The following is a 25,926-nucleotide window of genomic DNA, read 5'->3' as shown; positions in this document are numbered from 1 at the left end:
ACGGAGGGAGTGAGAACCAAGGTGAACGCAGCATAAAGAAAATATGATCACCGTGAAAAACTCACTTCACATTATATACAGTGGGGCAAAAAAGTATTTAGTCAGCCACCAATTGTGCAAGTTCTCCCACTTAAAAAGATGAGAGAGGCCTGTAATTTTCATCATAGGTACACTTCAACTATGACAGACAAAATTAGAAAAAAAAATCCAGAAAATCACATTGTAGGATTTTTAATGAATGTATTTGCAAATTATGGTGGAAAATAAGTATTTGGTCAATAACAAAAGTTTATCGCAATACTTTGTTAAAAGCTGTGCTTGTGAGGAGAAAGTATAGTAGTGTATAAACTGACTAGATATTAGTTCCTACAAAAACATTTCATATTTTTACAATGCAGGTAAACATTTAGCTAATAATATACAATGACGTACGCTCAATGGTAAAGAACTGACGACAGAAAAAAATTATAAATGATCACACTCCACACTCTTGTCCCTGCGGGAGAGGACGGTAGGTAAGAGGGAGGATAATCTCTAATTAGCACAGGTAATAGGTCCTGGTTAAAAGTAGTACACTATATAGGTAATAGGTCCTGGTTAAAAGTAGTACACTATATAGGGTATAGGGTGCCATTTAGGATGGCGTCTGTGTGTTTGGAAGCTTGTCTAAACAGTAGAGAGCTTCACCGGCTGGACAGTATAAACACGGTGTGTGTGTGTGTGTGTGTGTGTAAACACTCTGACCCTGAGAGGAGGAAGAATTCAAACAGTGAGAGTTCACTAAGGGGCTGCTGTTTCTGTGTGTGTGTGTGTGTGTGTGTGTGTGTGTGTGTGTGTGTGTGTGTGTGTGTGTGTGTGTGTGTGTGTGTGTGTGTGTGTGTGTGTGTGTGTGTGTGTGTGTGTGTGTGTGTGTGTGTGTGTGTGTGTGTGTATGTGTGCGCTGTATGTGTGTGCAGGTGTGTGACTACATGTGTGTGGAGGAGGAGGAGGATAAAAGTAAGAAGGCTGTGACACATCACAACTTTGACAAGTTCACTGATAAAAACAGACAAAGTAGTGCTTCTGGAATGTTCAGCAGAGCTGGAAGAGGTAAATCAATGGACAACAAATATCTTAATTTATGCCTGCACGGAATCCTACTGAAGCTTTTACACTGAATCCTACTGCAGCTTTTTCATCTTTTAAAATACTGTATTATTATTTCTACACAATTGTCAGCTTGGAAAAAGCTAAATAGTATCAAAAGTCTTCAATGAACTACTACAGCACAGGTGTCAAACTAATTCCAGGGAGGGCCTAGTGTCTGCAGGTCTTTAGTTTTTCCATTAAATTAAGCCCTATACAACCAGGTGTGGGGAGTTCCTTACTAATTAGTCACCTTAATTCATCAATCAAGTACAAAAGAGTAGTCAAAACCCTCAGACACTCAGCCCTCCGTGGAATGAATTTGACACCTGTGAACTACAGTATTCATAAGGGAACTACAGCGATTCCTAACCTCAACTGGACTTTACCTAAACTACTAACTTCTGGATATGCTGCATACAAGGGATACAGTTTAGAGATTTGCAGTTTATCTACAAGCGAGATAGATTAGAGGAGAGATGTGTTGCTTATTTACCAGGGAGATAGATTAGAGGAGAGATGTGTTGCTTATTTACCAGGGAGATAGATTAGAGGAGAGATGTGTTGCTTATTTACCAGGGAGATAGATTAGAGGAGAGATGTGTTGCTTATTTACCAGGGAGATAGATTAGAGGAGAGATGTGTTGCTTATTTACCAGGGAGATAGATTAGAGGAGAGATTTGTTGCTTATTTACCAGGGAGATAGATTAGAGGAGAGATGTGTTGCTTATTTACCAGGGAGCTAGATTAGAGGAGAGATTTGCTGCATATTTAACAGTCGTTACCTCTCCCTCCTCTGCTCACACACTTACGAGAAAAACATAAATCCACACACCTATCATTACAAACTCTCCTCCTCCTCCTCTTCTTCTTGCTATAGCACCTACCAACTATTACCAGTCATTAGATTTACCCTCCTTTGCTCACACCATGATGAGGAAACATCACTCCACACACCCATCATCGAGCCTCCCCTCCTTCTTCCACTCTTCCCTCCCTTACTCATCAGTTTCCCAGCTCCAGGCCAGGGTGGGGTGGGGGGTTAGGGTGGGGCTGTGCCCTTAGTCTTCATTAAGTCAGCTAAAATAATCCCTCTTCCCTTGCCCCCCCACATCCCCCCAAAACCTACTACCCCCACAGCCACCTGTATGGATGCAACTGGGATCCCAGCAGAGAGGGAGGGGACCCCGACAGAACTGGAACTGATCAATGGAGGAATTTCCTAGCTATTTCCTGTATTCCTTCAGTGCTGCTGTGCAAACAGCGCTGGGTCTCCAGGGAAGGGGGTGGGCTGGTGGGGTGGGGGCAGGTATGGTGAGATACCACAGTGTGCCATCCCAGCAGCAAGATGTGACCTGTTGCCACAAGAAAAGGGCAACCAGTGAAGAACAAACATAACATACAACCCATATTTATGTTGATTTATTTTCCCTTTTGTACTTTAACTATTTGCACATCGTTACAACACTGTATATAGCCATAGTATGACATTTGAAATGCCTCTATTCCTTTAAAACTTTTGTGATTGTAATGTTTACTGTTAATTTTAAAATGTTACTGTTAATTGTCTATTCCATATGCTTTGGCAATGTAAACATGTTTCCCATGCCAATAAAGCCCTTTGAATTGAGAACAAGAGTGTGTGTGAGAGAGAGAGAGTGGGAGGACTAGGGCAGAGTGGGGAGACTTGGGCAGAGTGGGAGGACTAAGGCAGAGTGGGAGGACTAAGGCAGAGTGGGAGGACTAAGGCAGAGTGGGAGGACGAGGGCAGTGGGAAGACGAGGGCAGAGTGGGAGGACTAGAGCAGAGTGTGGAGACTAGGGCAGAGTGGGAGGACTAGGGCAGAGTGTGGAGACTAGGGCAGAGTGGCAGGATTAGAACAGAGTGTGGAGACTAGGGCAGAGTGTGGAGACTAGGGCAGAGTGTGGAGACTAGGGCAGAGTGTGGAGACTAGGGCAGAGTGTGGAGACTAGGGCAGAGTGTGGAGACTAGGGCAGAGTGTGGAGACTAGGGCAGAGTGTGGAGACTAGGGCAGAGTGTGGAGACTAGGGCAGAGTGTGGAGACTAGGGCAGAGTGTGGAGACTAGGGCAGAGTGTGGAGACTAGGGCAGAGTGTGGAGACTAGGGCAGAGTGTGGAGACTAGGGCAGAGGGGACTACCAGCTGTTTGATAATCTCTCTCTCGCTTCCACACTATCTCTCTCTATCCATTTTTCTGGTCTTTCTTTCTTTCTCCATCTCACTTTCTATGATTTTCCTCACCTTTTCACTATCTCTGTCACTCTTTCTCTGTTTGTTCCCTCTATTTCTCCCTCTGGCCTCCCTCTCTCCCACTTTTTCTGGTCTTCTGTAGTCATGAACAGATTCATGTTTGGGATTCGGAAAAATGGCAGACCTCTCTAATTTTCTTCCCTCTCTTTCCCCTTTCTTTATTACCCCCTCACCCTCCTTTCCCTCTCTTCTCCACTCGCTCTGGTCTTCCTCCGTCTTCCACGTCTCATGTTAGGATTCTGACAAATGGCAGACCCAGTAAATCTCACTGGGTATATTTAGGTTGTTTTAGTGTCAGCAGAAGGCTTCAGTGGAGTCGTAGTTTGGTGGGAATTACTTTACCCATGAGACCCATCGGTCCCAAAATATTTCACTCACTACCCCTTGGCAGTTACACTCAATGTTTGTTGAGATCTTTAAGGTGGAAGCAAAACGGTGGAAACTCCACCACTGAAATGCTTTTATCTATCCAGACTTTACATATTTTTAAACATTGAATGGTTAGAGCCAAGGGGAAGGTGTACGGAACGAATTGACGCAAGCTGATAGAGCTTGAGAAATAGGACATGATTAAAATGAGGCTATGTATCTTTCACCCTCTGTAGTCTACCTCTATAGCTAAACAACTGTGACTAAAACTCTACTTTCTTCTGCTTCATAAAGAACTACAAGGACGATTTACCCTTGATTTACCACCTTTATCTGTACAACAGGTTATGAGGAAGGACATACTCCTTAACCACGAGGTTTCAGTGCCCCTGAAATTCCTGTTAAATCATCACGAGTTCGTAAATGTCCCTCTCACTCCTCCAACCGTCTCCCTCACTCCTCCATCTTTCCTGTGGTGCACCTCCCTCCCTCCCCAACTCACATACCATAGCTCATCCTGTACTCTAAATAAATACTGATAGTGTTGTTGTTGTTGGCTAAGGATTTTGTGTTTGCAATGCTTTTTTTCTGTTTCTTTTCAGTTCAGAAATGCCACTATCATACGAATCTGGACTTTGATATGAGCTTGCCACAGCAGGACTTGGCAGTCTAAATAACAACACTGCTCTGGTTATATGTCTAGCCCTCAAACCAGTACCCTGATGTCTATAGTCAGAACCTCTGCTAAAGGCGTTTGATTCCTTCTTACTTTACTGCAAAAGCCTCTAGCAGAGGTTCTGGCTGTCCCAAACTCCTGACCTGTCATGAGTAACATAAGCTTCCAAAACACAAACCTGGTGCTCCCTTCCCCCAAAAATAAGCCCACCACCCAGCTCCACCTCATAACCCAGGCTCCTGTGCTTCGGTGTATGCCACTGTGGCAACAGACCTGAGTTCAAATACTTTTTGAAATCATTTTAAATACTGGGCTTGATTTTGCTTGCCTGGTGCAATGGAACCAATAGAATAGTCACAAATGTGACAACCTCGCCAATCTGGCACTATAGGCAGGTTAGACCAAACACTCAAAGTATATGAAAGATTTCAAATAGTATTTGAACCCAGGTCTTCTGAACAGTGTGCTGTCTTCTGGCTCCCTGAGAAGTGAGACGATGTTGAGCTTCTGAAACCAATTCACCTCCCTGGTTTTAAGACAGCTCTGGTTGCAAGAACAACAGTGACATTCCCCCAAAAACACGGAGGGAATGGGAGTTTACGCTCGACTCCACACACACAGAGACACACACACACACACACACAGAGACACACACACAGAGACACACACACAGAGACACACACACACAGAGACACACACACAGAGACACACACACACAGAGACACACACACAGAGACACACACACAGAGACACACACACAGAGACACACACACAGAGACACACACACAGAGACACACACACACACACACACACACACACACACACACACACACACACACACACACACACACACACACACACACACACACACACACACACACACACACACACACACACACACACACACACACACACACACACACACACACACAGAGAAAGAAAGAGCCTCAGCAGAGAAACGGGAGCCGGGAGCTGACCCTTGCAGAACCATAGCGGAGCAGAGGTAGGTAGTATCAACACCTCTATCTTCTACCAGCAGGGAGAAGTAATTACTAAAGTCTCATACAGTAGTCAGACTAAGGCTGTTGCAGACCTAGGTTAAAAAATTATCTGAAATCAACTCAAATACTTATAATATATACGGTATTAGCTGTGCTTGATTGAGCTTTCCTTATGCAATGGATCCAATTGAAAAGTCCAGAAAGTGCAAACCCCGCCCACCTGGCACTCCAGGCAGCCTAAAGCAAATGCTCAAAGTATTTGCAATATTTCAAATAGTATTTAAACCCAGGTCTGACTGTGAGAGACTCCTGTGTCTTCATTTAATATTGTTCCCTTCCTGTCTGTGACTTCCTGGTCCCGCTGGTCCCTCGACCTATTAGCTTCTTAAGCAAAGAGTCTTTCAACCCATTAGCTTCTTTAACAAAGAATCTCTCAACCTATTAGCTTCCCAGACAAAGAGAGACTCTGTTACAGGAGGTAACCCAATATTAAACGTCAAACCTGAAGTTCATAGTTAATTAAATTAGCCAGGTGAAACTAAAACCCTTAAAATACTATTTGCGCAATTTGAGTAAAATATTATTGTGCATATGTGTAAAATATTATTGTCTCTCTCACTCTCATCTCTGACATGGCATCTCTCTCCCTCTCATCTCTGACATGGCATCTCTCATCTCTGACATGGCATCTCTCTCCCTCTCATCTCTGACATGGCATCTCTCATCTCTGACATGGCATCTCTCTCAGGTATGATTAGATCTGTTCTGCCCCCCTTCCATACACGTGCACACTTCCCTTCAATACACGTGCACACTTCCCTTCCATACACGTGCACACTTCCCTTCCATACACGTGCACACTTCCCTTCCATACACGTGCACACTTCCCTTCCCTGCACTTGCACTCTTCCCCTCATGGGATTTAAAGTGATTGAATGCTGGCTCAAATCTGTGTCACGTCATAGCACATAGTCACAGTGTTAGGGAGTTGTTGAATGAGGAGTAGTTTTGTTTGGTATTGTGCTCTTGCTAGGGTTGTAAAATAAAACTTTCCCCCCAAAATCCTAGGTTTTCAAGAATTTGCACTTGTTGGATTCCAGTTGTAGGATTTCCAGTTGTAGGATTCCCTTTCTGAGTATTCTCTCTTGATTCCAGGAATCTTCCAACAGAAGTTTCTGAAAAACTTGGGAATGTTGGGAAAGTTTCCGGAATTTGGCAACCCTATCTCTTGTTGACATGATTCGTCTGTTCCTAGTCAGTAGTGCATGTGACAGAGTGACAGAAGGTCAGCCAAATTAACTACCTAAACTTGTCTCTCTATGTCTCTCTCTCCTAACAAAGTCTGGCTTCCTCTGTGCTCTCTTTTCTCTTCTCTCCTCTCTCTTCCCTTTTCGCCCGTACCTTCTTCTACACAACAGCCTGCACTAACAACAACAACAGAACAACAATAACAGAACTACAGAAATAGAACAACAACCAACCCTCTGCCAGTAGTTGATATAGAAGACCTCTCTGGAGAAGGTGAAGTAGATGTTGGTGTCGTAGGCATCGTCCCCTGCGTTGGAGATGGTCACGTTCAGAGAGACGTTCCTCACTCCTCCTAGGGCAAGGTGGGGATGGACATGGAGCCTGGAGGCAGGAATATAATAGTTAACATTTTATTTGATAGGGACAGAAACAATTAAAACATTGGAAGGGGTTCCTCACTCCTTCCAAGGCTAAGTGGGGACAGACATGGAGCCTAGCAGGATGAGGAATCAGGCATTTCAGTTGATAAACTATTTCAGTTGATTAACTATTTCAGTTGATTAACTATTTCAGTTGATTAACTATTTCAGTTAATTAGTGCACAGTGCTGATTAACTGCATTTGTTTTCCATTCTCTGGGATCATTATGTATCGTCTCTAATTCAGTAACTAACAAGTAGGCCTATGTATAATACTAGCCTGTCTCAAGACTGCCACTGTCTCTTAATGTGTTTTTTTTATGTAGAGACATTACCCTGTGAGGTAGAAGTTATTATCATAACTACAGTGGAGTTATATCAGAGATATTTCACTCTACACAAATACAAAGAACACTGGTAATATATGACTAAGCTGTTTTACTACTGAACCACTGAATAACACCCGATTTTGGTTTCCAAATGTACAGACTGCCAATGATTCATACAACAAAGAGGAAAGGAAAAGACCTCCCTCACTAAATATGGAAAAGGCATGGATGGTTTCCAACCACAACGAGAGCCAATGAGGACGCATCATAGTTCCACTGACCACACCCACACCTCCTCAGTGTGTACAGCATGACGTCAGTCCGCTTTCATAGAGGAGTGGTGAGCAGTGGCCAGAAAAGAAGAAATACACACACTCATCCACACAATATCAACGAAGTGAGTGGCCAAACAGAGGAACAGACTCTGTCTGTCTGTCTGTGTTCTTTACCCAGAAAGCAGCAGTTTCCCATGGAGTCTCAGGTCAGCAGCACAGTCATCAGACAGGCAGTTCTTCTCGAACCATGTCTAGAAGAGGAAACATAACAGAGAGAGTGAGAGGGTGTGAGTGAGTGAGGGAGTGAGATCGAGAGGATAGTGAGGGAGTGAGAGAGAGAGACCGAGAGTTTATATGACCTCACAGTTCCGGTCTGAACACGCGCACACACACAAACTAGAGGGTTGTGTTGTGGTTAATGTGGGATAAATCGACTGACTGGTGAACTGCCATTGCAGCTCTGACGGTCGTGTGTGTGTGTGTGTGTGTGTGTGTGTGTGTGTGTGTGTGTGTGTGTGTGTGTGTGTGTGTGTGTGTGTGTGTGTGTGTGTGTCTACAGGATGGCTAGTCTCCAAGAATCACTTGCTTTATATTAACAGATTATTTTTTGTTTCAAGACTGAGCAGAGCTGATGGACAGTCAGTCATCCAGAACAGCGCTGTCCATTTGCTTGGTCTGAAGAAACTGAAATACAGTCTGTGCCCCAAATACAACCCTATTCCTTATGGAGTGCATTGCTTTGACTACTTTTAAGGGGGAAAAGGGAGCGATTTGGGATGCAACCAGACAGTACAGTGCAGTTGCAGCCCATGAAACTCCCCACAAATAGTTCTCTAAGTGTTGAAAGATGCAAAAAGTTGCTAATTCTCCACTTTTTCATGAGCACAAGTGGTGGAAATGGGAGTAGGGGGATGATTATTTAAATGTTGGTGGGGTAGAGGAGGGGTGGGTGGGGGTAGAGGAGGGGTGGGCGGGGGTAGAGGAGGGGCGGGCGGGTGTAGAGGAGGGGTGGGTGGGGGTAGAGTAGAGGTGGGTGGGGTAAGAGGAGAGGTGGGTGGGGTTAGAGGGGTGGGTGGGGAATGAGAGGGGTGGGTGGGGTAGAGGGGTGGGTGGGGTAGAGGGGTGGGTGGGGGTAGACGAGGGGTGGGTGGGGGTAGAGGAGGGGTGGGTGGGGGTAGAGGAGGTGGGTGGGGGTAGAGGAGGGGTGGGTGGGGAATAGGAGGGGTGGGTGGGGTGGAGGAGGGGTGGGTGGGGAATAGGAGGGGTGGGTGGGGTAGAGGAGGGGTGGGTGGGGTAGAGGAGAGGTGGGTGGGGTAGAGGAGAGATGGGTGGGGTAGAGGAGAGGTGGGTGGGGTAGAGGAGGAGGGGTGGGTGGGGTAGAGGAGAGGTGGGTGGGGGTAGAGGAGAGGTGGGTGGGGGTAGAGGAGGGGTGGGTGGGGTAGAGGGGTGGGTGGGGTAGAGGAGAGGTGGGTGGGGGTAGAGGAAAGTGGGTGGGGTAGAGGATGGGTGGGTGGGGTAGAGGAGATGTGGATGCTAGAAAAATAACTAAATGAATCAACCTTCCAAATTTCTTTCAAGGAAAGAAAACAGTGGTAACACCAAGTGGTAACTGAAACCACCTCGTTATAACGATAATTTGAGGTTATTTCTTTGACATTCTTCTGCTGATACAGAGGAAAACGTGACTTTGCTTTCAGGTAACAGGGTTAGAGGATGGATTCTTAAAATATTCCTACAATTTAAAGGAAATTAATATACTATTTATTTAAATTAAACTCTGATAGACTCTCGGCAGAAAGTATTCTGCGATTTTTGAGCATTGAAAAGTCTTGGCTCCAACCACTGCCACGCCCCCGCCAATCCCACCACCTAAGCTCCATTTTGATCCAGAATAAAACAATGGTATTGGAGCGATTTCGGGGGGTAACTCAGACCTGGACTCAAATCTGTGTCCAGCGACTGTCAATCAAACACCTTAGCTGTTACAGCAAAACTCTTAGTGAGGTTGCTAGGTGTTGTCACTACAGTAGGTTGTGTGTGTGGATTTCAACCTACGTATAGGCAACACAAAACCTGTTACCTCATTCAACCTACATATAGGCAACACAACAACTGTAGCCTGTTATCTCAATCAACAGACATATAGGCAGTGGTGTTAAGTACTTAAGTGAAAATACTTGAAAGTACTACTTAAGTAATTTTTTGGGGTTATCTGTACTTTACTTTAACTTCACTACATTCCTAAAGAAAATATTATACTTTCTGCTCCATACATTTTCCCTGACACACAAAAGTACTCGTTACATTTTGAATGCTAAGCAAGACAGGAAAATGGTCTAATTCACACATTTGTGACTTGTTTCAGGAAACTAGGCGGATGTCGCGTGTCACTACTTCACAGGACTACCATTTGAACTTTAAAAAAAACAACCTAAATGCGTTTTTTGTCGAAAATGCCTTCTGTAACATGTGAACTGTCATGTGCCTTAATAACAAACTTGTATGCCATCTGTAAATACGAATAAAATCGTTAAAACTACGAGCCTTGTTGGTTTAGCCACAGAAAAAGTCAGCAACCTTCACGCTAGCCATGATTGGCTGAGATAATGAGCGGGCTGGATATACCGAGAGATGTGTTCGGATTGGTCTGCCATGCAGCTTGCTTCTGTCTATTTGAGCTGGTCAGTATGTGTATGTAATCCTTTCTAACGTGGCTTTTTTAGAAAGATATCACGTAGTAGAGCTGCGTAAGTGTTGCTCTCCACTTTCTGGAAGACCAAGTTTTGAAATCAGTGGAAGTAGAGTATGATAGTTAAGGAGATGGAGAAAACACCTGTCTCGGGATTACATTTAAGTCATTTAGCAGACGCTCTTATCCAGAGCAACTTACAAGTACATACATTCATACTCTTTTGTACTGGCCCCCCGTGGGAAACAAACCCACAACCCTGGCGTTGCAAGCGCCATGCTCTACCAACTGAGCTACACGGGACTACATCTTCAAACTAAGGGCAACCTTGGCATCCGTGATAGGGAGAAGCGTCCATCCATGTATGCGGTTAAGATAGTCTAGCTAGCAAAATGTTCAGATATTATAAGTTTCTGATTTTGTCAGAAAGTCATTTCATTTCAAGTTAAAGTGTACTGTTAACTAGTTAGCGAACATTAGCTGGCTGGCTCGCTAGCTAACGTGACGTGTATGAACTGTGTAGTAATATTTTACGTATCTCAGAGCCATTTGCTTTGCTAGTTTAGCATAATGTTAGCTAGCTAGCTAACATTGAACCTGGTTGGTTAGCTACCTGCAGATTCATGCAGGGTAGTAACATTATGAGTTGGGATTATGGTTCATTGTTTAGCTAGCTAGCTACATGTCTCAACAAAAGACTCCAATATGCAAGTAAAGATTTCAATAGAATGTTCATAATGTCATTGCGACATCTGCTGATAGACGTAGCTGGTAAATTTGTTCTGGCTATCTACTCTGATTTCAGAGCACTCTCGTCTGAGTGTGCCAGAGCGCAGAATAACTGACGAAATTACGAACACTCAACACCTGTTGAATATGGCCAGTGTCAGTAAACATTGGCAATAAAGCGCAATTAAATTGTTGCCAGCAGCACAGTTGCCGTCACCAACACTCTGGATAACATACAAACAGCCTAACGAGCTCTGCTAGAGCAAGTAAAATGGTCAGAGTGAAGTGTTCTCTCATTTGTGTCTGGAAGTAGCTATCAAGCTAGCCAACGTTGGCCAGTTAGCTTGGGTGCTTGACTGCTGCTGTTAGGACAGAACGCTCTGATCAGACAATTTTCTCAAAAGTGAGGTTACAAGTTTATCAATTTCCAAAACAGAATTACTTTCCCATTGTTCAACTGGAGTGTATGATATACCATGTTCTAGCTCTGAGTCTCTACTTTTATTCAAAGTAAAAAACACAATTTCAAATTTTTATAGATAAGACCAAATCGAGCCGGGCGATCACATTTATCAAGAGAACACCCCTGGTCATCCCTACTGCCTCTGATCTGGCGGACTCACTAAACACATGCTTCATTTGTAAATGATGTCTGAGTGTTGGAGCGTGCTCCTGGCTATCCGGAAATAAAATTTAAAAAACAACAAGAAAATGGTGCCGTCTGGTTTGCTTCATATAAGGAATTTGAAACAATTTATACTTTACTGTTGATGCTTAAGTATATTTGAGCAATTACATTTACTTTTGATAGTTAAGTATATAGTTAACTATGGGGTGGCAGGTAGCCTAGTGGTTAGAGCTTGTAACCGAAAGATTGCAAGATCGAATCCCCTGACAAGGTAAAAATCTGTCGTTCTGCACCTGAACAAGGCAGTTTAACCCACTGTTCCGAGGCCGTCATTGAAAATAAGAATTTGTTCTTAATTGACTTGCCTAGTTAAATAAAGGTAAAAATATATATATATATATATATTTGATACCAAATACATTAGACTTTTACGCAAGTAGTATTTTACTGGGCGACTTTCACTTTTAATTTAATAATTTTCTGTTAAGGTATCTTTTACAATTGATGACAATTGGGTACTTTTTCCACCACGGCATACAGGCAACACAACAACTGTAGAATGTTACCTCATTCAACGTATATACAGGTAACACAACAACTGTAGAATGTTACCTCATTCAACGTACATACAGGCAACACAACAACTGTAGAATGTTACCTCATTCAACGTATATACAGGTAACACAACAACTGTAGAATGTTACATCATTCAACGTACATACAGGCAACACAACAACTGTAGAATGTTACCTCCTTCAACGTACATACAGGCAACACAACAACTGTAGAATGTTACCTCATTCAACGTACATACAGGCAACACAACAACTGTAGAATGTTACCTCATTCAACGTACATACAGGCAACACAACAACTGTAGAATGTTACCTCATTCAACGTACATACAGGCAACACAACAACTGTAGAATGTTACCTCATTCAACGTACATACAGGCAACACAACAACTGTAGAATGTTACCTCATTCAACGTACATACAGGCAACATAACAACTGTAGAATGTTACCTCATTCAACGTATATACAGGCAACACAACAACTGTAGAATGTTACCTCATTCAACGTACATACAGGCAACACAACAACTGTAGAATGTTACCTCATTCTTTGCTGCTATCTTGTCTCCTTTCTTCCAGCGCAGTACAGGTGTGAGAGCAGGCAGGTCATTGTCAAGATGTCCATCCACCACATGCTTCCCCAGGGTGTAGGCCACTTCAAAGGTGATGGCTGTGAACACGTCTTTCACGTCCTTCTGCAGAGAGACAGAGAGAAACAAAATGGCTGTTCAAGCACAATGTAATCTCGGAATCCAGAACCAAATCTTAAATGCTCGGTTTGTCATGAGAAAGAGCTAAATGTTACCACCTAGACAATAAATGCCTTTATCTTATGTTACCATCTGAACCTCTGCGTGGTTTTAAAATAGTTTCCTCCTGCTCTCTAGCAATCTCAACATGAACAGAGCCACCCAAACTTCAGAACTGGATCCTAGGTTCAGAAGAACACTCATGCCAACCTAAAATGTTCAGGCTCATATATTTTCTCCACACATTCTCTTTTTCTGCTTGGTTTCAGCAACTATGGTGGATGCGTAACCAGAGCAGCCCAGTACAGCTCAGCCCAGTACAACTCAGCTCAGCCCAGTACAGCTCAGCTCAGCCCAGTACAGCTCAGCTCAGCCCAGTACAGCTCAGCCCAGTACAGCTCAGCCCAGTACAGCTCAGCCCAGTTTTGGATGGGCTCAGTAGTGTGAAGAAGGTAAAATGTAATATATTTCATAATAAACACTTGGCATTGGATTGGCCTGTGCTCTATGCTATATTTTTCACTGCGAGGCCATACAACCCGAGAGAACCATAGAGAAAGTGTTTCTTTTGGCACGGGACTTGGAAACAAAAAGCTCTGAATATGATGAAACCCTACATCCTCATTAGAGAATACTGTTGGAAAGGGGACATGGGAAAATCACATCTTTGTCTTTCTCGCTTTTCTTTCATCTATCTCTCCTGTCCATTACACTTCACTCACTCTGTTCTTTGAAGAGCTAGAGACTCTCTGATGGTGATGGGTTTGGCTCCATCGTACTGTCTCGTACTACCAACAGACCGGGAAAACTCACACAAGCTGAGGCTTAACAGAAAACAAGTGTTTATCTTTGCCCCATACTAGTGTCTGGCAGCTTGGAGCCAAACCCCTTATGTAAACACAGATGGGTTCACTTTCTTTTTCTTTCCGGTGGGGGGTCTCTCTCTCCATCTCTCTCCATCCGTCTCTCAATTTCCATTCTTTTATCGCTCCATTTTACACCGTCCGTCAATCCACCCATCCCCATCCTCTTCAGGTCATATAGGAGGGCTGAAGTTCTGTCTGGTTGGATTAACACATTAGCCCACACACACACTGACATCCTCTGTGGAGGGGTGACTGTCTGCTACCTAGCAACTTGAGAGAGTTATGGCAGGAAAGAGGAACAGTGTAGTAATGGGTAGGACATGAATGGACAGAAACAGGCCTGGTTACAGGGCTTATTCCTCCATGGGAGGGATACAATACTGCAGCCCGTCCATATGATCGCCATAACTGAAATTGTAAACTTCACTAAAAGTTTTTGTGAATTATCCTCTTAGTAGTATAGCTTACTTTGTCAAGCTTCTGGTAACGCACAGGTAGAAATATACCAAGATATGCAGTCTTCTTACTGTGCTTAATCTGCTTTACTGTTTGTCATAGAATACGTTTGCTAATTATGTCAATGTATGTATGATTGAAGTATTTCTTTGTTAAATGTCACATTAAACATAACACAAATACCATTGAATATATACTGAACAAAAATATAAAGGCAACATACAACATTATCTAAGATTTTACTGAGTTACAGTTCATATAGGGAAGTCAGTCCATTTAAATGAATGAATTAAGGCCTAATCAATGGATTTCACAAGACAAATACCTTTGGAAAAAAAGTAGGGGCGTGGAACAGAAAACCAGTCAGTATCTGGTGTTACCACCATTTGCCTCATGCAACGCGACACATCTCCTTCTCATAGAGTTGATCAAGCTATTGATTGTGGCCTGTGGAATTGGCAGGAACTGGAACACGCTGTCGTAATCATAAATCCAGAGCATCCTAAACATGCCCAATGGGTGAAACGTCTGGTGAGTATGCAGGCCATGGAGGAACTGGGACATTTTCAGCTTCCAGGAATTGTGTACAGATCCTTGAGATATGAGGTGATGGCGGCGGAAACGCTGACATCTGTTCACAAGGTTGACATCAGCAAACCGCTCGCCCACACAACGCCATACACGCGACTGCGGTTGTGAGGCCGGTTGGACATACTGCCAAATTCATTAAAACGACATTGGATGCAGCTTATGTTAAATTAATATTAAATTATCTGGCAACAGCTCTGGTGGGCATAACTGCAGTCAGCATGTCAATTGCATGCTCCCTCGAAACTCGAGACATCTGTGGCATTTTGTATTGTGACAAAACTGCACATTTTAGAGTGCCCTTTTATTGTCCCCATCACAAGGTGTTTGTGCACAAAATCTGAGAGAATCCTTGGGATCTTTTATTTCAGCTCATGAAACATGCGACCAACTCTTCACATGTTGTGTTTATATTTTTGTTCAGTGTAATTTGATTGGTTTGGTTCCCAACCTTCCATATACTAAACAACAACCTCCACATCGAGGGGGCTGAAGTGGAGCTTCAAGTTCCTTGGTGTCCAAATCACTAAGGACTTAAAATGGCCCTCATACGCGCATATTCGTGAAGAAGGCGCAATAGCGCCTCTTCCGCCTCAGGTGGTTGAAAAGGTTTGGCCTGGGCTACATCTGAGTTGATCCTTCTATTTTATACATTTTTTTGCACTGTCTCTATACACCCTCACAGGACTCTACACACTGACAATCCAACACACACAAGCACTTCACTTGCTCACACACACATAACACGCACACACATTTATACTGACTACACTCATGCACACACTCATATACTATCATCATATACGCTGCTGCTACTCTGTTTATCATATATCCTGATGCCTAGTCACCTTAACCCTATACATATCTACCACCATCACTCCAGTATCCCTGTCACCTTACCCCTGTACATATCTACCTCTATCACTCCAGTATCCCTGCACATTGTAAATATGGTACTGGAACTGACCCTGTATATAGTATGCTTACTTACTTTCTTTTCTTGTGTTCTTCTTATTTTTGTTTCTCATGTGTTTTTGTTCTACCTTAAGTTATTTTTAGTATTACACTGTTATTGATTACTGCATTATTGGGGTTAGAGCTTGGAAGAAAGGCATTTCACTGTACTTGTGCATGTGACATCAGAACTTGAAACACACGGCATGGACGTACACTACCGTTCAAAAGTTTGGGGTCACTTAGAAATTTCCTTGTTTTTGAAAGAAAATCATTTTTTTTGTCCATTAAAATAACATAAAATTGATCAGAAATACAGTGTAGACATTGTTAATGTTGTAGATGAAGAGGCGACGCAGGGGTGCTGGCCTACTAGGCAGAGTTGCAAAGAAAAAGCCATATCTCAGACTGGCCAATAAAAAGAAAAGATGGGCAAAAGAACACAGACACTGGACAGAGGAACTCTGCCTAGTAGGCCAGCATCCCTGCGTCGCTTCTTCATCTACAACATTAACAATGTCTACACTGTATTTCTCATCAATTTTATGTTATTTTAATGGACAAAAAAATATATTTTCTTTCAAAAACAAGGACATTTCTAAGTGACCCCACACTTTGAACAGTAGTGTACGGACATGCATAAACACGCACGCACGCATAAACACGCACAAACAAGCACACAGGTCGTGTACTGTTTGAGAGAGGGGCTGGCCTTTTAAATTCCCAGTGGTGTTTAGAGCTAAATGCTTCAAATAGCCCCTGTCCAGTGGCCTCTGAGTGAACCTACCTCCAGGGACCAGTCAGCCACAGGCCAGTGTCCCCACATTCAGCTGCAGCCCAGCACTCCAACACTAAAGGACTTAAATGGAGTTGTTGCAAAACATTAAACATAACTAGTGTTTGTTGTGTGAACTCTTGGAATTCTAAATGCGTAGGGAAAGTGAGTAGGGAAATAAAAAGTTGTAGTCCCTGGTAGCCATTAGGACCTTCATTAAACAACAACGTGGACTAGTTTAGAGGTCTTTCCACTAGATCTTGTCAAACAGAGACTGTATTATTGTGGGAGACGGAGACAGAGCCTGGGTCCCAAATGGCACCTTCTTCCTTATACAGTATAGTACACTACTATAAGACCTGGTCAAAAGTAGTGCACTATATAGGGAATAGGATGCCATTTGGAATGGAACCACTTCCCAAACCCAGAGTCAGGACAGAACTATGCCTGGCTGGATTCTGAGAAAGAGCAGCAGGACTCACATCACGTCCCCCTTTATATTAGGAAACAGTGGAGGTCATTGGTAAGCCTTCTTTGGCCCAAGCTTTTATCAGGCAGTTATTAATGTTCACCATACCACCCCACCTCAACCCCTGCCTCCCAAGCCCCACAGTCCTCCCCCAGCCCTAGTTTCAGGCTCCTACCTCACCCCAACCCCCCACCCTTTCAAACCCAGCTCCCCAACCCTACATAGTCCACTACTCCAGCCTCCCACACCAGCTCACGCTCCCTCCCAGTGATGCTGTTAACTCCTGTATTTATAGAACACAGGAGTTACTGAGCTCCAACTGAAACTGAGACCTACTGGGCGTTAACAGACTGTTGCCTTTAATTGTGTGAATGGAATGGACCCACACAACAACTGGTTCTTACATACAGGTACCGGTCACAGACACACACTAACACACATACACACCGAGGGCACACACACCGGTCACAGCGCTGGACACACACACATGAGAGACAGCCTGGCAACAGGTCACTCTATAGTGAAAGGCTGCCATTGTATGAACCAACACTCGTTTGTACTCAGACGCCTCAGGGAGGGTCTGTTTCATTCAATTGTGCCCTTTCACATCGGACGGAACACAAGCACTGATGGAGAATGAGTTTATGTTCTATAGAATGAGTTTCTGTTCTATAGAATGAGTTTCTGTTCTTTAGAATGAGTTTCTGTTCTTTAGAATGACTTTCTGTTCTTTAGAATGACTTTCTTTTCTATAGAATGAGTTTCTGTTCTATAGAATGAGTTTCTGTTCTATAGAATGAGTTTCTGTTCTATAGAATGAGTTTCTGTTCTTTATGTTCTATAGAATGAGTTTCTGTTCTTTAGAATGAGTTTCTGTTCTATAGAATGAGTTTCTGTTCTTTATGTTCTATAGAATGAGTTTCTGTTCTTTAGAATGAGTTTTTGTTCTATAGAATGAGTTTCTGTTCTTTATGTTCTATAGAATGAGTTTGTTCTATAGAATGACTTTCTGTTCTATAGAATGAGTTTGTTCTATAGAATGACTTTCTGTTCTATAGAATGAGTTTCTGTTCTTTAGAATGACTTTCTGTTCTTTAGAATGAGTTTCTGTTTTTATGTTCTTTAGAATGAGTTTCTGTTCTATAGAATGAGTTTCTGTTCTTTATGTTCTTTAGAATGAGTTTCTGTTCTATAGAATGAGTTTCTGTTCTTTATGTTCTTTAGAATGAGTTTCTGTTCTTTAGAATGAGTTTCTGTTCTTTAGAACATATAATTAGAATAAAAAGTTACGACAGTCATCAAGGAAAGCTTCAACTCATAAATACACAGTCATAAAACAGAGAGTTTAAAGATTTGGAGGAGTTCATGTGACATACTGGAGGTTCATTCACGTTTATCCCCAGAGATAGATAGAAAGGAAGAGAGAGGAAGAGAGAAAGAGACAGTTTGAGTGAGTGAGAGGGAGGGAGGATACATGGCCAATTAACCAGGGTCCATGTCCCCTAGCTCAACATCAGGCACTACTCTGTGACTAGTTGTCATTTGGATTTTTGTCACTGAAACTACCTTTCTTGGTCATCTGACAACTTGATCTACCATCCAGTTGTTTACAATATAGGCCTGCTTACAATATACATTGAACAAAAACATAAACGCAACATGCGACAATTTCAACTATTTGACTGAGTTACAGTTCCTATAAGGAAATCAGTCAATTGAAATAAATTCATTAGGCCCTTATCTATAGAATTCACATGACTGTGCATGGCTCCTATAACTATAAACTACTAATTTGACTATGTTTCATGGCATTTCAATCAACCTGGGAGCAATTCTCAGGCAGTATAGCATTGTCTTGCATTTATTTTTGTTTTCAGTTTAATAACACTGGACAAAATGACTACTTAGGATACTGACAATTTGCTACTCTTTACTGTATTTTAAGGATTGTTATACCCGGAACTATTTACCCACACAGGCACAGCAGCCTAAGTGTCACGCTCTGACCGTAGATTGCTTTGTATGTTTCTATTTTCTGTTTGGTCAGGGTGTGATGTGGGTGGGCATTCTATGTTTGTATGTCTATGTTTTCTATTTCTATTGTGTTTGGCCTGGTATGGTTCCCAATCAGAGGCAGCTGTCAATCGTTGTCTCTGATTGAGAACCATACTTAGGTAGCCTGTTTTCCCACTGTTAGTTGTGGGTGGTTATTTTCTGTTCAGTGTTTTTGTTCCACCTTGCAGAACTGTTCGTTTTGTTGTTTTGTTGTTTTTGTTCGAGTGTTCATATTTATTAAAAGTATTATGAATACTTATCACGCTGCACTTTGGTCCTCTTCTCCTTCTCCCGACGACAATCGTGACATTAAGCCCGGGAACTTCTCTCACACACTCACATGCAGTGGCGGATTTAGGTATAGGCGACATGGGCAGCCGCTCAGGGTGGCATCTTGCCAGGGGCAGCACGGGGCACCCGCACCAAAAAATCGGAATGGTGACATTTGGGCGATCTGTTTTCTATCGCTCATTTGCACATCACGTCAATGATATCAGGTCACCGTGTGGGACTGTGGGTCAATTAACCTTGTCGGAGTAGGCGCCCTTGATTCTAGTTTGTGAGCTAGGCAGGCTACTGCCTGCAAAAGTCTCCCTCTCAGAAGTACAAGGGGGGGAGGGGGGCAGGGGTAGGTTGACCTCAGGTCTCCCCACTGGAAGCCCGAGGTAGGGGGAGCAGGGGAATCTATCAAATAGCACACCTCTAACTTTGTACAGTACTAACGCAATTAGTAAAATCCGTCACACTACGAAATGCTACCAAATAAACCACAATTCATTCATAATACTGTGATTACATTGTGTCATAGACATATAGAACCGCCACTGCTCACATGCAAATCTGATCAGCAAGATGGCAGCACCCCAAGCCTCCCCTTCATGTTCTCACTCTCCCTCTCTCCGTCACAGTGGGTGCGGGGAGGATGATGTCAGCCTTTTCAAAGCTCTGACCCTCTCACACACACACACACACACACACACACACACACACACACACACACACACACACACACACACACACACACACACACCTTCCTTTAAAGGGCAGAGCAAGGGAAGTGCATGTTTGAGTTGATATATTATTTATTTCCTGTCTACAATTCAGCTTGTTTCTAATGAATAGTAGTAACTGAAAGTTTCAATTCAAATAGCCTCCCCTTCATGTTCTCACTCTCCCTCTCTCCGTCACAGTGGGTGCGGGGAGGATGATGTCAGCCTTTTCAAAGCTCTGACCCTCTCTCACACACACACACACACACACACACACACACACACACACCTTCCTTTAAAGGGCAGAGCAAGGGAAGTGCATGTTTGAGTTGATATATTATTTATTTCCTGTCTACAATTCAGCTTGTTTCTAATGAATAGTAGTAACTGAAAGTTTCAATTCAAATACACCTTTACGAGACGGTTTTCCAGACCAGATTAAGCATAATATAGACCTGGACAAAAAAAAATCATGCTTAATGGAGATTCAACATTGAAAGCACTTCCTATTCCAGGAGTAGCCTTAATATTGGTTAAAACAAACAGCCATACAAGAACAGCTGGAGAAACTGAAGAAGTAAATATCTCCACGGTGATCTTGTGAATGGGGTTAGTGGAAATAAACTGAGTGATTCATGGGACTCACTCCCTCTGAGGTGCTAAAGAAGGTCGACACTATTTGAAATATCTCATGCCAAGTATTTCCGTTAACAACTCACACATATGGGGGACATAGGTTAGTTAAGCATCTTATCTGGCTTCGTCTTCGCATTGCCTCCCAGAGGAGTGAGGCAAGAGTCAGACCCTTCCTGACCTGGCCCAGGCCAGTCTTAAGTTCTTTACCAGATATCTACTACTGGCCAGACCTGGGTTCAAATACTATTTTAAATATTTTAAGTACTTTCAGCATTTCCTTCAGCCTGCCTCAGTATGCCAGATGTGAGGGATTTGCACCTTTTTAACATGTCTATTGGTTCCATCAGCCAGGCAAGCTCAATCAAGCCAAACTAAATAATTTTAAATGATTTCAAATAGTATTTGAAGCCAGGTCTGCTACAGGTTACTGGTGAGGCTAGGACAGGCTTCAGCTGGTCCCAATCCTCATATGGAACCAATATAATAGTCTCTAAAGGAAAGGACATGATTGGTGGGGAAGCTTGAAGGGATAATAGTGTGGTAGTGGTGGACGAGAAGGAAGAGAAGGAGATTGACAATAATCATACCATTCAACATCAGCCACCGAACATTTCTTCCTTCCAGATATTAGTTTGAATGTTATTACTTTTTCAATGTTATAAGTTATATTAGGCACCAGCCTTGGCACAGACCCTTACTCTACCCTTCTACTTCAGTAGACTCAGCCAGGAGAGAATAGCTGAGTCTACTCTGGCATGGTGTTAGATGAAGTAGAGGTGGAAACATTTCTCAGATCACACTGCAGGTTAACGCACCAACTTGAACCCCATAATAATTCACGGGTGGGTTCTCATTCTTGATGCATGACTCTGTGTACAGAAGCACTTTGTTTTCACCAAACAAATCATACTGACGAACAACGGATTTTTCACTGGATAGATGTCATGCCAACACACACACACTCCTGTCGAAATGCGATGCCATCCCAGTTATTGTGGTATTTCCAGTGCTTATCTTTATAGCGGTTAGGTTTAATGTCCCTACATGACATTTAATTACCCTAGCGTACATAATGGCTAATGTTACTGTACATGACAGGTCATCTTTTAAATGATGATGACGACAAGAAAACTACCATACTCCATACTCATAGATCAATAGTTCAAATGAAAAGCAATAGTTTCTCTCAAGTTGATATGCACGTTTCTCCTCCTTTCAAACACTAGGCTTTTGTGTCTGTGATATTTGTTGTGATAACAAGGAGCATTAAAGAGAAATATAAGATAAGTTCTGACCTCTAGTTGATGTTAAATATCATGGGTGCTGCAGTAACTGTTTTACCATAGCAAGATAAACAGGACAAAACTCTGTCCCAAATGGCACCCGATTCACTACAGTTGTAGGATCTTAATTTGATCACTCTTCTGTTGCTGAGAATTTGGAAACTTGTAGTGTATTCAAGGTTTAAAAATGCTTCCAAAGTTTGTAATTAAGCCTTTAAAATGTCAGACTTGATTTACTTTTACGAAAAATGTATCAACCCCTACAAACAAGTTCCATTAACAATAATCCACATAATAATTCACATTTCCTGTTGCTGCAAGATTATTATCCTGCTGCTGCAGTATTATTTTCCTGCTGTAGAAAACTGGATCAAATTAAGATCCTACAGCTGTATCCAGTGAACTTCTTTTGACCAGAGCCCTATTGGCCATGGTCAAAAGTACTGGGGTACTAATGGGGTACAATTTGGGACCTATCCTCTGCCTGACTGAAGAAGGGAATTAGAAGGGAACATTGGAAGTGTTCCTGCTTTAGAGGAATATAACTTCAACAGCAGGAACATGTACCATCTGTGTGTGTGTGTGTTCAACAGGAAATGTGAACCATCTATGAAGTTGTCCCAGGAGGCTAGTCCAGCATACAGAACTATCTACCTCCCACTCTTGACACAACAACACATAACATTCCGTCACAACACACACACAAACGTATGCATGCAAGTACGCGCACAAACTCCTTTCGAAATCCGAGCATAGAAATCCTCCCCCCACAAACATTGCACATCACTAAGTAACCTACCTAACACTACCCTCTCTAAAGCAACAGCCCCTGGGCTCATCACAGCAGTGGTTCCCATTAGGGACTATTGTATGGTTGCATCCCAAACGGCACCCTACAAATGAAATGCTTGTGCTTCTAGCTCCGACAGTGCAGTAATATCTAACAAGTAATATCTAACAAATTACACAACATATACCCAATACACACAAATCTAAGTAGGAATGAATTAAGACTATATACACATATGGACGAGCGATGTCAGAGCAGAACAGACTAAGATACAGTAGAATAGTATAGAATACAGTATATACATATGAGATGAGTAATGCAAGATATGTAAACATTATTAAGTGATTAAGATACTGTAGATGTATAGAAAACAGTATACACATATGAGATGAGTAATGCCAGATATGTAAACATTATTAAAGTGACTAGTGTTCCATTCCTTAAAGTGGCCAGTGATTTGAAGTCTATGTATATAGGGCAGCAGCCTCTAATGTACTAGTGATGGTTATTTAACAGTCTGATGGCCTTGAGATTGAAAAGCAGCTTCTGTCTCTCGGTCCCAGCTTTGATGCACCTGTACTGACCTCGCCTTCTGGATGATAGCGTAGTGAACAGGCAGTGGCTTGGGTGGTTGATATTCTTGATGATCATTTTGGCCTTCCTGTGACATAGGGTGCTGTAGGTGTCCTGGAGGGCGGGTAGTTTGCCCCCGGTAATGCGTTGGGCAGAACGCAGCACCCTCTAGAGAGCCTTGCGGTTGCGGGCGGTGCAGTTGCCGTACCAGACGGTGATACAGCCTAACAGGATGCTTCAATTGTGCATCTGTAAAAGTTTGAGGGTTTTAGGTGACAAGCCACATTTCTTTAGCCTCCTGAGGTTGAAGAGGCTCTGTTGTGCCTTCTTCACCACACTGTCTGTATGGGTGTTCCATTTCAGTTTGTCAGTGATGTATACGCCAAAGAACTTGAAGCTTTCCACCTTCTCTACTGCGGTCCCGTCGATGTAGATAGCAAAGGGTGCACCCCCCTTTTTCCTGAAGTCCACGATCATCTCCTTTGTTTTGTTGATGTTGAATGAGAGGTTGTTTTCCAAGCACTAGACTCCCAGAGCCCTCACCTCCTCCCTATAGGCTGTCGCATCATCGTTGGTAATCAAATTTACTACTGTTGTTGTGTCTGCAAACTTGATGATTGAGTTGGAGGTGTGTTTGGCCACACAGTCATGGGTGAACGGAGAGTACATGAGGGGGCTGAGCACGTACCCTTGTGGGGCTCCAGTGTTGAGGATCAGAGGAGTGGAGATGTTTCCTACCTTCACCACCTGGGGGCGGCCAGTCAGGAAATCCAGGACCCAGTTGCACAGGAAGGGGTTCAAACCAAAGGCCTCAAGCTTAATGATGAGCTTTTCAGGGTACTATGGTTTTGAATGCTGAGCTATAGTCAATGAACAGCATTCTTACATATATATTCCTCTTGTCCAGGTGGGCCAGAGCAGTGTGCAGGGTGATGGTGATTGCATCGTCTGTGGACCTACTGTATTGGGGCGGTAAGCAAATTGAAGTGGGTCTAGGGTGTCAGGTAAGGTGGAGGTGATATGATCCTTGACTAGTCTCTCAAAGCACTTCATGATGACAGAAGTGAGTGCTATGGGCGGTAGACAATTAGTTCAGTTACCTTTGCCTTCTTGGGTACAGGAACAATGGTGGCCATCTTGAAGCATGTGGAGACAGTAGACTGGGATAGGGAGAGATTGAATATGCCTGTAAACACGCCAGTCAGCTGGTCTGCACATGCTCTGAGGACACGGCTAGGAATGCCATCTGGGCCAGCAGCCTTGCGAGGGTTAACACATTTAAATGTTTTACTCACGGCGACCACGGATAAGGAGAGCCCACAGTCCTTAGTAGCGGGCCGCGTCGGTGGCACTGTGTTATCCTCAGAGCGTGCGAAGAATGTGTTTAGCCTGTCCGGAAGACGTCGGTCTCGGCGACGTGGCTGGTTTTCCTTTTGTAGTCCATGAATGTCTGTAGTCCCTGCCACATACAGTGTCTTGTGTCTGAGATGTTGAATTGCGACTCCACTTTATCTCTATACTGACGTTTAGCTTGTTTGAATGCCTTGTAGTGAATAACTACACTGTTTATATTCTGCCATATTCCCAGTCAGCTTGCCATGGTTAAATGCAGTTGTTCGCGCTTTCAGTTTCGCGCAAATGCTGCCATCTATCCATGGTTTCTGGTTAGGGTAGGTTTTAATAGTCACAGTGGGTACTACATCTCCTTTACACTTCCTTATAAATTCAGTCCCCGCTGTCCATGTAATCATATTTAATATTATCAAAAAGGCAAAACTGATCCTAAATCAGCACTCCTTCTGTGGGACGTTTTTTGAATACGGGTCCTGAAGTTCACATGCTCACATACAGTACATGACCTTAATGCTTATGGGCATAAGAGAATAGGAGAGGGAATGGTTTAATTGCTTTCTGAAACAATGGCAGTATGTGTGTGTGTGCATGTAAACACAAATTACAGTAAACCTTTATGAGCTCAGCACACATCATGTAAAAGGCATTCAGGACCTGACCCTGAGACAGTTAAAATACAGCTGGGATTCATAAAGACACACACGCACTCCACACACACACACACGCATTTTCTGCTTCAAACACACTAAAACCCTCCCTGTTTTTACTATTTGTACATTCTGTCAACAAATGAAGAGCTTTAGATATTCATCCCAATGTAGATATCTAACTACAAGGTTGTCATGGAAGTGAAAACATTCAACACACAGTGAGCCTCGAGAACAAACCAACTACAAAGGAATAGCTCAACACAGCTGTACATCTTCACTAACACACAAAACAAACAGTTCCCTAACACTGTAAGCTGCACAGTTGTATTTTTTTAAGTCACTACAGATGTAAGATGTACATTTGATCAATCTTTTGTTGCTGAGATTTTTCCTGCTCAGAAGGAA

General features: G+C 43.0%; 1 protein-coding gene across 1 annotated transcript in view; it reads right to left on the bottom strand.

Annotated features, from left to right (window-relative positions):
* Positions 1-25,926, bottom strand: part of LOC129828781 (integrin alpha-9-like) — a 138,332-nt gene that overhangs the window by 28,678 nt on the left and 83,728 nt on the right. Inside the window, exons 16-18 of the mRNA XM_055889983.1 lie at positions 12,878-13,030; positions 7,888-7,964; positions 6,924-7,071 (exon numbers count right to left, since the gene is read on the bottom strand). Of these exons, the coding sequence (XP_055745958.1) occupies positions 6,924-7,071; positions 7,888-7,964; positions 12,878-13,030 (378 nt within the window). The remainder of the gene's footprint in view (positions 1-6,923; positions 7,072-7,887; positions 7,965-12,877; positions 13,031-25,926) is intronic.

The sequence above is a fragment of the Salvelinus fontinalis genome, chromosome 30 (assembly GCF_029448725.1).
Source record: "Salvelinus fontinalis isolate EN_2023a chromosome 30, ASM2944872v1, whole genome shotgun sequence".
Classification (NCBI taxonomy): Eukaryota; Metazoa; Chordata; class Actinopteri; order Salmoniformes; family Salmonidae; genus Salvelinus; species Salvelinus fontinalis.
This window is presented reverse-complemented; position numbering and strand designations above follow the sequence as displayed.